We start from the raw sequence: 13,837 nt of genomic DNA, 5'->3' as shown, positions 1-13,837 counted from the left end.
AACCTGACTGCTCAAGCATGGACAAGTTTGGTTCTAGGTAACACAGCACTTTTGGACATACCATTGGAATATCTGTGCCTTGTTCAGAGGCAAATAATTTTCAACTCTATTTTGAAGAGCCCTATAATAAAGGGAAAGTGAATGAGCACTACAAAATATTCAGAAAAAAATGAAGAAACATAAAAGTAACACTTGAATAGTACAAAACCTAAAACAAAGAACACAATTAAGATTCTGAAGTTTTATGTAGGGAAAAAGGAGTTCAAGAGTGGTAACTTCCTATGGAATAACTAGGCTAACTGGAAAAAAAACCCCAACAAATCACCTGATGCTTTCTATCTTCACGTTCCCAAGGAAGGATGGAGAACCGGTGCCAAAGACTGAAATATTTTCCATGTGAGGAAAAGGGAGTGCTGTAATAACAAAAACTCATACAAGAGTAATAAAGAAATCAGCAATGTTGTACAGGCAATAGATTTGGGAAAACCCTACTATAGGTGAACTGTCACATAAAATTGCCTTCTCAGACCTTTAGTCTTGGATAGTACTTGCATAACTCAGCAATTTAAAAAAATGTATGAGAAATAAATAAATCCAAAAAGCACTCAAAGAAATAAAGATAAATAAGGAAACAAAAGGCATTTAAAAAAAAAAAAACACCACTCATCTCGCAAATCAGCAGCTGTAATAAAATCCTGGGGTGTTACAGACAGACAGAAATTGGGAATATTGAAGGTGATCCAACTTCACATTATGCAGAAATACTGAGAACAGGGTTACTTGTGGCAAAAGATTTCCACCGTTCAGTATAGAGAAGAACAGCATCAAAAGGATTATTAAACTTGCTAGGTTAAGTCTCTCAAAGACAGCGTATCATAAAGAGAAAGAACTGGTCTGATTAGACTTGGAGATAACTGATTTAGAACTATAAAACTGAGAGGTATTATAATGTGCAAGATTCCAGTGTAAACCAGAAAAAAATTTCCAAATAATAGCTATGCTTTGACCAAATCTGGCTGACCCTTTGCCCTACAAAAATTAAAGTAAGTATGGTGAAAAGTTACTAGAGTGTGATCCAAATCTGAAGGCAAAAAGCTAATTACACTGAAATGCAACGGAAACCAAGACAATAGCCCAAGGAGGGTACAACGCAAAGTCATTCTCAGTCCTACATACAAAATCCCCAAAGGGGTAAGATTGTTTGACTGAATCTATGTAAGACATAAAGAACAGGGATAAATTAAAGTCAAGGACAGTACCAGCTGAAAGGAATGTAGATGGAATTTCCTTATGTAGATTTGTAGCTTGTAAGGAAAGTAAGCAAAGTTGTAAGATAAATGAGTGTACACAGTTTTCTAGGCTCTAAGCAAATACAGGAATGAAAAATATTTTGAGGTTTAAACTGGTAATGAAGCAAGAATATTTTTTTCTGATGACTTTTTCATTTTCTGTATTACGGTGGTCTACATCCTATTTTTAACTACAATTCCTGCTACTGAAGTAACCTCTGAGCAACAAACACCTTAAAGAGGGTACTTTGAGACCTCAGCTGAGACTTTTGGTTTTTGATAAAATGGCATATGGCATAAAATGACATTTAGAAGGTGAAAGCACACGTGAGGAGAAATATGTCAAAGAAGTGAAAGAAAGAAAACTGGTATATGAAGAATAATCTTACCAAAAAATGAGAACTGGAAGGCAAATTAATAGGAGCACCGTTACCAAAAGGACCTTTATTATGAATTAGCAAACATGACCCATTAACAAAAATAACTGCTGCTTTCCAGTAACTACAATTCTGACTGTAGCACTGACCCCAGCCTGACTATAGGATATGAGGAGACTTCACAGTACGGATCACATATATTGCTGCTGTTCCTGATGTGGTTTAATTTCAGCTATCTGTTCACCTGCTACAAAGGGGCTAACTGTGATAAGGCTTTGTGACTCATTCCTTCCATTGCTGCAAAACCTTGTCAGGCAGATTAGCAGGGCTTTTTATTCAAATGGACAAAAAGATACAAAGATCAAGAGCGCTCAGGGTATCGCAACAAATACAGAAATGAACCACTTTAGCTGAACAGCAGACAAAAATAAGTCTTTACACTCAGACACACAAACGGGCCATAACAAAGTTGCACCTGCTTGTATCATCTCTTCATTTGCCATCTGACTTATGCTCAGTCGTTGTGAACTGTGTAACCATGCTGAAATGAGGTTAAATGGCTCATTTGGTGCATCTTTTCTTTGCTACTATGGTGGTAAGGTCCTCCCTGCCTCCCCACCCGCAAAGGAGCTGGGAACATATGGGAACATAATTGAGGCAATTTTAACCTGGCTTTTATGTATGAGAGGTCACTACAATACTTACTGCCAGTAAGTGGTTTTAAGCATCGTGCTGGTGTTTCATTCTCCCCAAGTCCATTCGGCTTGTCTGCTGCTTCTGTTACACTTGGGTTCGCATGCTGAAACTGCTCTTCACTTCCCTTTGCAGACTCTTCAGTAGCCTGTCCTTCACCTCTCCAGCCCTCCCTGGATGTGGCACACTGGTCAGCACTCTCCTCACTGACTGCTGGAGTATTGCATCCATTAATGCCATCTATTTTCTCGCCATCCGTTGAAGCATGATCCTCCGGGTAATTTGAAACATTTTTATTATCTCTTGATTGCACAGAGTTGTTACTGGCGGGTGTCAGGGAGGCGCTGACAAGACAGTTCTTTTGGGAATGGTACTGAGGTATAATTCCAACAAATTTCAAGCCTTGACTTGCAGCATCTTGAATCTACAAGTCAAAGAAGATTAGATTTTTAACCGTCAAGCTGTCTTAGCTAAATAGAAATACAGAAAATAACACCCTTCAAGGCAGCTAGCATGTAATTTTGCTACTTTTGTCCACTACCACAAGAAATTGTCATGTTACATTTACATTAAAAGTTACATTGTAGAGAAGGATGATGAAAAGTTCAGTAAACCATCTGAAATAATGCAAAAGTGGAGGGAAAAAAAAAAGGGAGAGAAAATGCCTACATATTTTTTCACAAGGGACAAAGTATCTGTTTGAAAAGTTTATTTATGCTAAATTACCAGAAGTAGTATCACTCACACAAAGTTTTACTATCAACCTTATGAAGTCCAGGACTTTAATATTACATCTTCTGGCTGTATTAGGTGTGCGATCATGACATTTATGCAAAGAAAAGGTTATTAATTCTCTCTGTTACATGCACCATTATAACAACAGTTGTTGATTGTCCTATTTTGGATTGAGACACAAATGGCAAACTTCCACACAATGAGTACATAAAAGCAAAGCTCTTTTAACACATCCCTTTTGGAAAGATACAGAACTCAATAGAAAAAGGTGTTGTGAGATGAGCTAAGAAGAATTAAAATGGAAACTGAGGGGTGCTATCATTAATCCTGTACACTTTCAGTAAAGGAGGAAAATGAAGGAGTCAAATCACAGAAGGTCCTAAGAAAAAAGCATTGGCTGGTAGTAACGATAATTAGACAAAGCCGGAATTAACTAAGGAAGGTTTGAGACAAAGCAGAGAGAGAGATCTGCTTTAGGCAGACTCAGCACTACAGATGGACCATCCATTTCAAGTCACCAGCCCCACCGTCCTCATACCCAGAAGCTGCAGCGAGAGCCAGACTTCTGTGAAAACATGAGTGTCTGCTGATTCATTTATCAAAATCACCCACTGAAAAGGAAAGGTTTCCATGTAATGTACACTCTTCATATAATGTAAAGTCTAAACACATATAAATATTTCAAAAAGAAATGCATTGAGAATAGAGAAATAATTTCACTTTCTCTGCATACCATGTCATTCCAGACATGGTATGGAATGACAGTTAAAGTGTCTTAATTATTCTCTGAGGCTCAATTTAATATGAACTTATGTGAAACAGTTCAGGCCTTTTTTTTCCGTAGTGAGTAAATAGGAAGAATTTTGTACAACTTTTTTTTTTTTTTTTTTTTTTTAAACTTAATAGGAAGCTCATTTCTGCATCTTCCCTACACAGAAATTTTTTTTTTTTAATAAATCATCTGCTTCCTGGTAACGTGTTACTGTTCTGAACACACAAACCTACAGATGATACCCGATCAACAACAAGAACTTCCTCTTTCAAACCACGATTATATTTTCCATGCTAAATTAACTCTTGATTTTGTGATCACAGGAACTTAAAAAGAGCTCTCCAGGAAACAAGGCAATCGTCTTCACAGGTGTTTAGCCTGGCGAACATGGGATGCTGACTTAACTAAAGCTCATAGCTACAGAGGACAATAACCTTCAAATAAAAATACTACTAGTATCCTGATCAAATGATTATCTGTCCACGAAGAAAGTTAGCATGTAACTAGCTTCCTCAGGAAGGTTTAAGTGACTGTCAATGATAGATGCATTCATAATATGCTTACTAGTCCTGACTCCCTGTTGTAACTTTACAAATACCTTCTTATACAGTCAATGACAGCGTTAAAAATTCAGTTCATCTCTTATCACTAATTTACAGACACACCACAACATTTGTTTAGTAGGCTGCAGGGCAACTAATTATAGAAATTTAACTAGTATGCACTGTTAAGAGTTTGAGGATAGTAGTAGGTATGTAGTAATTTTATTGGTCCTTGTCAATGAAGACTGCTTGTCAATCTATACCAGATTCTCCCACGCTGTGCTTTGCTGGAACAGCTTTCACAGCTATTGTAGCAATGTTTTACAGCCTTGGCTCACTCAAAAAAAAAAAAAAAAAGTGTTTGTTCTAAGGAATACCTGATGCTGAGGTTTTTCTTCTGAGGCTCTTGCTCTCGGAATGCAGACAGGAGGAACTAAGGACTGAATGATAGTCTAAGCTGTATAAGCCTAGTAGTTTAGCAGAAGGATTGGAAAAAGACTGTATCTTCAACGCCCTTTCCCAACAAGTTCATCGGTAGTATACAGAATACAAAATCTTATTTAAACCTCAAAAATTTCAAATCTTCCCAATTACATAAATGAGAATGAAGAATCTCATTATTTTCAATAAAGTCAATTTAGCAGGAAATGTTACATCAACAGTGAAATGCAAGCTGCAGAACAGTGAAGTGATATATCAGCAGACACAGTCTTTCCTTCCAACTTTCCACCAACCACGGAGAGGCTAGCTCTCATCATAAAGTATAAAGCTTGAACATTTTCAAACTACACACAAAGACAATTTGATTTTTCAGCATCCCATTGAGAGATTAAATAGTACGAGATTTTAGTTGCTTTCACATCCAGAATGACTTATGCCATCCAGTATGAATTATGCCATCCAGTACACGTTCACATTTCCTGTTTCCTGTATTTGAAATATTGAATACTTGAATTATAAAAAACAAAACCCCAGATTTAAGCCCAAACAAACCTCAGTACCTGGACAGGTCATGCACAGGAGCTACACAGGGCTGAAGGGCTGTTTCTAATCAGCCACCTGTGGTTTTTGGACTCTTTGAGGCATCCTGTGCTGGTACACACAGACAGATACATCTGTTCCAGCCTTTTGGGAAAATACCTTAGCAGATGTGGTGTTGGGAATTGCATGGGACAAAGCAGGGGTAAAACTGACCTGAACGGGAAGAACATGATGCTATCCTGACAAGATCACCCTGAACATATTCCAGCTCAGATAAACACTAGAATTCCTTGTCTTCATGTGCCAGTTTAGAGTCCTACGAGTACTAACAAAGGCCGTTGTCATACTACATTGCATGACTAAATGAGAGAAAAAAGCATAAAAAGCAGAACAACTGCATCTCCACCACTTTCCACACCAGAAAAAGCTAGATTAAAAACTCCCTTACATTAGGTGATCCATACTAACTTCAGTTGTTTTACTGACCTGTTTTCGTATTTTAAATATGCTAGATACTTGCTCTTTACATTTTGGGATATTTTTAAAAGGGAAATTCCAACAAAATTTAAAATTAAAAAAAAAAAACCCCTTTGGTTCTTTCCCCAGATAGGAACAGAATTTTTATTGCTTCATGAAGTGCTGTTTGCATGATATTAACCACAAATACAAGAACAGGTCTCCATCACAAAAGATGTTATTGTTCAACAACAGAAGCAGAACTTAACTCATTTATTTCAATCTGGGTAAACCCCCAAGTGGGTACATCCAAATTCGTTTATAATTGGCTTGCAACAAATTTGATTTATGCCAGTTTAAAAATAGAACCTGCTTAAAGAAGGGGTGAAGTTTCATGTGTACAGAGGGCCAAGGCAGTTAAAGAATTTAATGTCATCCCTGTAATTTGCTTGATTAGAAACCTGGCATTTTCCCCAAGGGAAAAAAAATGACAGATTTAGCCTTTATCTGTGAAATAAATACCAAATCTCCCACTAACTCTAGCAAGAATAGGGACAAGCACCGTGTTCAACCCCGATGTCACTACCTTAACACAAGTGCCCTAGCTAAAATTGTTAACATTTCTTAACAATTGTGAATTGTTATTGTTTATTTCAGAACTGTCTGACCGCTATTTTTATACTGTATTTGGAAAAAAGGAACCATCAGCAGCACAAAGTGGTGCCACTAAAAATTATGTTGATGTAGCAAATTTATGTCCCGTCTTTTTAATAATTCTGGTTCTCTTGAAGGCTCCCTACCTAATTAGAAAATGGCTGACAGTCTAATTTAAAGATCTGTAAAACCACACCTGGCAACAGTATGGCTGAACGATGAAATCCTCTTTTCTGGAAACTACTTGTTTTTAAACTACAGGCGTCACAGCCATGAAAGAAGTGCAGAGATTCCAGGTCAAAAGCTCATTTTGAACAGCCACATATAGGTTTTTTTTCCAAATCTATTTAGAATAGAGACACTTGGCAAGTTCATTATGCAGTCCACATATTGTTTGTGATTCTGCGTTTCTTGTTGCATTATCAGCTCCGTAATAATCTCCTATTCATAGTGAGCATGATGGTTCTACTTATAAATACAGACGCTCAAGGATATAGATCCCATGCTGAACAGAATCATATACGTTTGTCAGCTTCAGTAATTGCTTACAGGGAGATTCTGTACATTTCTCCCATGGGATGGAACACAACAAATCAAACACTTCCTGCAAGCTCAGGATAGTATTCCACCTGCATCAATAAATATGGGAAATAATGCACAGTAATATAATAATGAGGATATCTCTCTTGGATAAGGGTTTTCAAACAGATGATTTAATAAGACAATTGTTAGGAATTTCTCTTAACTCTTGTATGCCAGGAGCTGAACATTTTTGGGATGCACCCAGAGGAAAAGCAGTTTTATTAATGTCACCAGGTATTCCAGTTTATAGCAGTCCTAAATGGTCTCAAGGCTTACAATTCCTGATGATCTGGAAAAAAACACCTTCAAAACCTAGGCATTAGGACTGAACATTTCATTAATAGGTTTGCTGTAACAAGGTACCGAAAGAATGTCGTAGCAACTCAGTAAAGGGGACTGCTGCTAATATAAAAACAAACAACAGAAACAATCTACAAAAAGCACACATAGGAAAAATGCGCTTGGAGAAAGGACAACATTCTCTAGGAGCAATGAATTGATTTTCCAATGGTCAGATGCATTTAGTTAGCTCTGCCGTGAACTAAGGGAAAGACTGCTACTTAGTCCTACTGATGGCCAAACATATGGCCTTTCAAACAATAGCTAGTTAATTTTGCTCAGAGCTATCTATTTAAACCAAGCATAAACTGTCTTAGCCAATAAAAGAAATGCTTGTCTGTCTGTCTGTTTATTTGGTTGTTGTTTTTAAAAGAACAATGTTAGAGGCATTGGATCTCATAAAGTGCACCAGAAACAAGATCACTGTATTTTTCTACCTTCTTTTTAGGATTCAAGCAAATCTCCTTTGACAACAGACATAGCACTAGGGATCTTCGCGCAAAGAATGTGATCTTGTGGTTTGAGAACGCTATGTACTGCATGGCAGGAGTTGAAACTGGAAAAGGATGTTCAAGACTACAGTCTTCCAACTATGTCCTCCATTAATATTTAGTAGTACATGTTTCATCACTAATACTGCACATCCCCCTTCTAGTTTGTTCATTTCTGAAAACAGATGTTTAAAATTAAGACAGGCTTTTAGTTAGCCTCTGATATTTTCTGTAGGTCTCACATGCTCCCTTCCTGAGAAGACAGCAACAGTCATCAGGAGCTTACTGTTATTTTAAAGCCAACTAAGCTTAGCTAATGTTCTGAAAGAGGGGTTTAGTTCTTTCTAGATGACTCAAAACTTTTGCGACTTCGGCATTTTTGCATCTCTAATATTACGTTACAAAAAAAGATAATTCCACTAATCAAACAGCAAAGCAGCAACTGCTAATCATTTCTCTGTCCTGTTACTCTGAGACTGTTTCACTACTTGCAGATTTCCAAACCATGCAACTTTCTGACTAGGATGCTCTGTCATTTAAGCCTGTACTTCCCATGCATTTTTAACCTTTTCTAGTTTACACTCACCAATTCTGAATTTGAGATAGCTAGTTCATATAAATACAAGTAAAATAAATGTAGCTTTTAGAAAGTCAAATCCCAGTTTGCATTCAGGCTTTCAAATTACCAAGTATTTTCACTGTCAGTTACATCAAAATAGACCATCAGGGATAAAAAACTGGAGGGATGCCTTGAAAAATGTCACCATAATCCCAAACCACGGAGTCATACTTTAAGCAGTGTTGTTGACAGTGTTTATATTGATACTTCCAATGAAAACCTTAACCATAATTTTACCGTTCACGAACTTTGGATAAGACTATTAGAATGAAGTTGACAGATCCAAGAGAAGATAATAGAGTCCAAAAACAAACCCAAAATTTAAAAACTAATGAGTTTCTTGAAGAAACAAACATACACTGATGTTCCATCTTTGCAGTACACAGCCCATTCAATAGGAACCATTGACTTGACACTTGAAGCTCTTGTTGCATTTGTGGTAGAGCATAAAAAGGCACTGAACAGGGAAAAGAAAGCAAGCTTTGCAGTTTTACAACATGCTCATTAGTAGTAGCCTCTGCAAAAGGGAACTGAAAGCTACAAACAGAGCAGGGAGAAATGTTGTGAAGCAAGAAGCTACTGCAACTTACCGCTATGCTGAATAAAACAGAAGATGGGCTCTTAAGACAGTGCTGCCAAGAGATATTAAGCTACAGAAAGCTATATGTCTCCTGCTACTGGAGCCAAGGCAGGGATGGGAGTAACAACTTGAAATTCCTCTTCAGCTTGCGTTAGCTGTACGTTCATTCCTGAGAACAATATAACCATACTAAACATGTAATGCAGTGTGGTGCAAGTACACTTACTCCTTTCAGCATATCTCACTAAATGGCAGCTCTTGAAACCACAATGTCTCATCCTCTGTGGTCTTGGGTGCAATGATTCTTCTCAAATTATTATCTTATTTTAGCATTTGTTCCTTCACAGAGCTAGCAAAGGGCAAACATTGTTGGACACAGGCTAAAAAGGTTTGGGTGGTACCGCCCACAAACCATGTAACATACCTGCATCCTCCCATCCTTGCCCTAAACTCTGAAAAGAAACCCTGAATTTATCCACATCATTTAAAATCTCTTCCCTAAAAATTGTTTTAGACCTGGGATAAACTGCTACAGGGCAGCCAGCTATGCTCACTCAACACAAATACTTGATATACACAGTCAAAAAAAAGTCTGTAGAAACTCTGTCCCAGCACTTGTGCTAGAGAACAGGCATTTTCAAAATGCAGACCTCAGTCTTGTGCATGAATCTTTTGAGAGAAAATCCTACACTAATGCACGAACATAAGCAAAGGGAAAATAAAGACTTATAGAGATGGATGGTTGAGTGTTGTGTCTAACAATTATTTTAGCTGGATGAACACAATTCAGTGTTCTTTGTAGAACATCAGAAAACAGTCACTTATTTGTGATCAGCTGGTATGAAAGTGATTCAAAACTGGCACGCGGGTTTAGTCCATCTCTGTCCTAAGCAATGAAAACAAAATACCAAAAGGTTCAGGACAACGGGAATATTTTAAAAATTAAGAATTCAGTCTCAAACTTACAGACTTTACATTTAATTTGCAGGGAACACTTTCTTTTAAACCAAAGAGTGTTACTTTAAAATCATATTGTTTCATCAAGCCATCTGTTACTCATAGCCAAAAGTACAATTTGAACAATTTGCCCATATTTTATTCCAGCACAGTATAAAATACTATCATAGTTATTAAAAAAAAAAAAGTTATTCTTCCCACCAGACAGAAGTGGGATCGTTAAAAACATCAACTACATACTTTATAACATCTATTTTTATCTTGGTCAAGAGGATGACTCTGAAAGCTGCTGGGGGCAAAGGATTATAAAAGCACTACCAGGCTCCTGGGAGAGTCCTGAAAACAGTTTTGCAATGTTCATGGAAGATATATATCAACACCACTCTTACAGGGCTTAGTCAAAAGAACACAAGTTGAAAGAAGCTTAACCAGGAACAGATGTTTCCCTTCACACCAGGCTGTTTAAGATACAGTACATGCTATTTTTTACCATCTCTTGTTATATATACACTTACAAAACGTTAACAAAATGCACTTTAATAAATATTATCACAGCAGATCACAAACAGCTGAACCATTGAAGTTGAGTTTCAACTTCTGCTTCATGACCATATCTACTTCTAAGATCCAAATACTTAAAAATAAAATAGGGGCTCTGTTTGCACTGAAAACACGCAGAAAACAAACCAGTCAGCTAAGTGCTCAGCAATGGTTTTCATTACAATGTGCTAAAGAAATAAATGTATTGTTCTTTTGCAAATACCCTAGAGAGTGAAGGTTTTGAGGTGGGATTTTTTGGGTTTGTTTTAAGGATGGAAATGATTTTAGAAGAGGTTGAGATCACATCTAGATAAGTAATCCTAGGTAATAAACAGTACTCTAGAGGGGTCATATTGTAGCCACAGAAGTAAATTCGAACTGCTTATTCATTTGAAGAACGATCCTCTGAGCAATATTAAAGACTCAATTTTTCCCTTCTTCTATCTTTTGCTGCCACCTGCTCTGACTGTATACCCTGCAGGAAATTTCTGAACAGGCCAGCTAAAACATATCTAAAGTAAAGAATAATGCTGCGGATTACAATATCCATCTAACAAACCCTGGCACCAACAGAGCAATCAAAAACTTCACGGAATAGATCCTTGTAAGACTGCAGCAACAGAGTCAAGAAATCCACCACAGTCTAGTGCTCTTCAGAACACATAAGCTGCACCTCCTTGTTCCTTCTAAAAAAGAAATCTCAATGCAAAGATTACAGGATGAAGAATAAGAAATGACAAACAAAAAGAGACAAGAATGTGAGAAATACCGGAACAACTATATATAAAACCCAGTATTTTTCTTAGCGATTATAAATAAAAAACCCACAAGATTAGTAATTATCACATTCATTTTTTCCTGGGAAATTGCAGACTTTTGTCTTCCCATTTGCTTGTCATACTGTTAAAAACACTAATGATTACACACATATATAAAAATACATATTATTATGGACAAATTTGTCCTATGACACATTTCTCATCTTCCATATCTCCTTGACGTTTCATAGTTGGATGCTGAACAGAGTTTTAAAACTCAGAAGTTGAAGAGTTCAAAATTATTTAATATCACTTTCACACACTACATGGATACATGAAGTCCCTTGTTTTGATCATGTAAGACAAATGTTCATTCTGATGTCAGTAAATATGTAGGAAATAAGCAAATAGTCAACTCTAGCTGAATCAATCCCTTGACTAGGAACATCTATGGAAAATATTTTAAAAGCTCTTGACAATTCACATAGGTATTCAGTTCTTATTTTATGGGAGAAACAGAAGTCCTCTTAAATACTCCAACCCTGCTTCTACCTATCAACTTAAAAGAGGCTGGCGAATTAACCTGTCTTTTAACACCAATATTAATACAAAAATTCTTCATCAATTAGAGCCATAATACAGATGACTCTCCAGAAAACGATGCGTGTGAGCTAAGACAGCAGTTATCTCAGTAACACCAAAACAGCTACAGATGAAAGGAGGTAAAAAATAATACAGCAGGAAAAGAAGTATCTCTGTAGTTTGATAAAAACATCGATATGGAGAAATGTGCAGCGAGACTGACCTGTGGTTGGTTGGGGCAAGTAGCAGTCTACCTGACTACTCAGCCAGTCGCCTGCCTGCCATTCTCTCCGAAGGCTTGAGGGCAGATAACGGGCAGGAGAATCAAATCCCTGCAAGAAACGTCTCGCCTTTCAGGAGTACACTGTGTAAATTCAACTACAGTTTAAACTTGTTGGTAGTAATATGTATTAAATTCCAGTGCATAAACTAACATCTGAAACATACTAATTTCTCATGCCCTTTCTATTCCTGATAACATTTTCTTTTTTAGAAGACATTTAGAAAAATTCCAGTAAATACCAGTTGATAGCATATATTCCATAAAACTGGCAAGAGAGCTCAAATACAGTAGATCCTTTCAGCAATGTAAGATGCGAGTTCTTCATACAAGTGTTAGTACTGTATGGCCTTTCTTTCAAAATAGTCCAATTCCCTACGCAACTTGCCTGTACCAGGAAGAACTGGTGGTCACTGTTTCAGATGCCAACTCTAGAACAAGTACATGGGTGGCAGTGTCCTTGCAATGTTTTTTTGGCATATTCCTCCCTGGAGTCAGTCCCACTCTAAGTCTGAGAGGTACCATTGCTTCCTTGGCCCAGCAATGCTATTACTAGAAAATAATTGTCAACAAACTTATGGGCAAAGTCACTACATCTGCAGGAAGCAAGATTATTTATGGGGTACTTTGGATTACAGAAGCTGTTCAGAGGACCACTTCAGGGAATGAAATGTTCGTGGCACCTTTTAAGCTAGTGCTGGTGACGGCATCTGTATGCTCACCGAACTTCACCAAGACTATAAACAGAGGGAACAGCAATGAGCAGATTTGAGAAACACTGTCTCATACGGCTGATTGCATCACAAGATAAGCATTACATAGGTGTTTCAAGATGGCAGTTGTGTTCCAAGCTGAACTGGTCCACTTCTGAAACGCAAACCCAATTATTCATCTGTATGGCCTTAGAATTGTTGGAAGAAATTAGACTCATTTCTGAGTGAAGTAAGGACAGACCAACAGGGAGAGGCCCTTGTCTAGTCAAAAACACAAAAGGAAGATGTCTGCATTTGGATTTCAGATAAGCTACAGCATTTTTAAAACATGCTTTTCTGTGCTTATCATACTTCCCCAGGGAAGGATAATGAGTCCACAGGGACAAGAAATAAGAACCCTGCAATGAGGTCAAACTGAAAAAAAGTTAACATACAAGAATTTCCTTCTGACAGAGCAAGCAACCAAGCATACAAAGATGTGCTTCCTAAATTTTCAGAAGTCAGAACTGGGAAGAAATGGTACAGAAAATACCCTTCATTTCCTAGCCTTTCACCAACAGTGCAAAGATGTGAACACAGGATTAAAACCTTCTCACTGTTACAGTTCTTCTAGAGCACGTAACTCACATTGATGTGGAAAACAAAGGTCATGAGAAACATATTTGGCATTCATATATGACTGCGTATCCAAAATAACTCTTTTCTTGGGATGTCAGCCTAGCTTCTCCTTCCCTTACTTGTCTCAGCAGATTTAAGAGAACACTCTCAGATGAAAAAAACGATAACAGGATACACAGAAATAAAGAACAACTAAGGAAGTAATTAAAGGCTACCCTATTTGATGTGAGACACAAGTCAAAGTATTACAAAATACAGTGTCTTAGAAGTAACATCTCT

General features: G+C 37.3%; 1 protein-coding gene across 1 annotated transcript in view; it reads right to left on the bottom strand.

Moving 5' to 3' along the window:
- The window catches only part of RFTN1 (raftlin, lipid raft linker 1), a gene marked incomplete at its 5' end in the record, with an annotated part of 86,851 nt that overhangs the window by 27,051 nt on the left and 45,963 nt on the right, over positions 1-13,837 (bottom strand). The window contains one exon of the mRNA XM_082014563.1: positions 2,372-2,783. Coding sequence (XP_081870689.1) covers positions 2,372-2,783 — 412 coding nt within the window. The remainder of the gene's footprint in view (positions 1-2,371; positions 2,784-13,837) is intronic.

The sequence above is a fragment of the Phaethon aethereus genome, assembly GCF_964289735.1.
Source record: "Phaethon aethereus genome assembly, chromosome: 2".
NCBI lineage: Eukaryota > Metazoa > Chordata > Aves > Phaethontiformes > Phaethontidae > Phaethon > Phaethon aethereus.
Note: the sequence above shows the minus strand (reverse complement) of the source record. Positions and strands in the feature narration are given on the sequence as shown.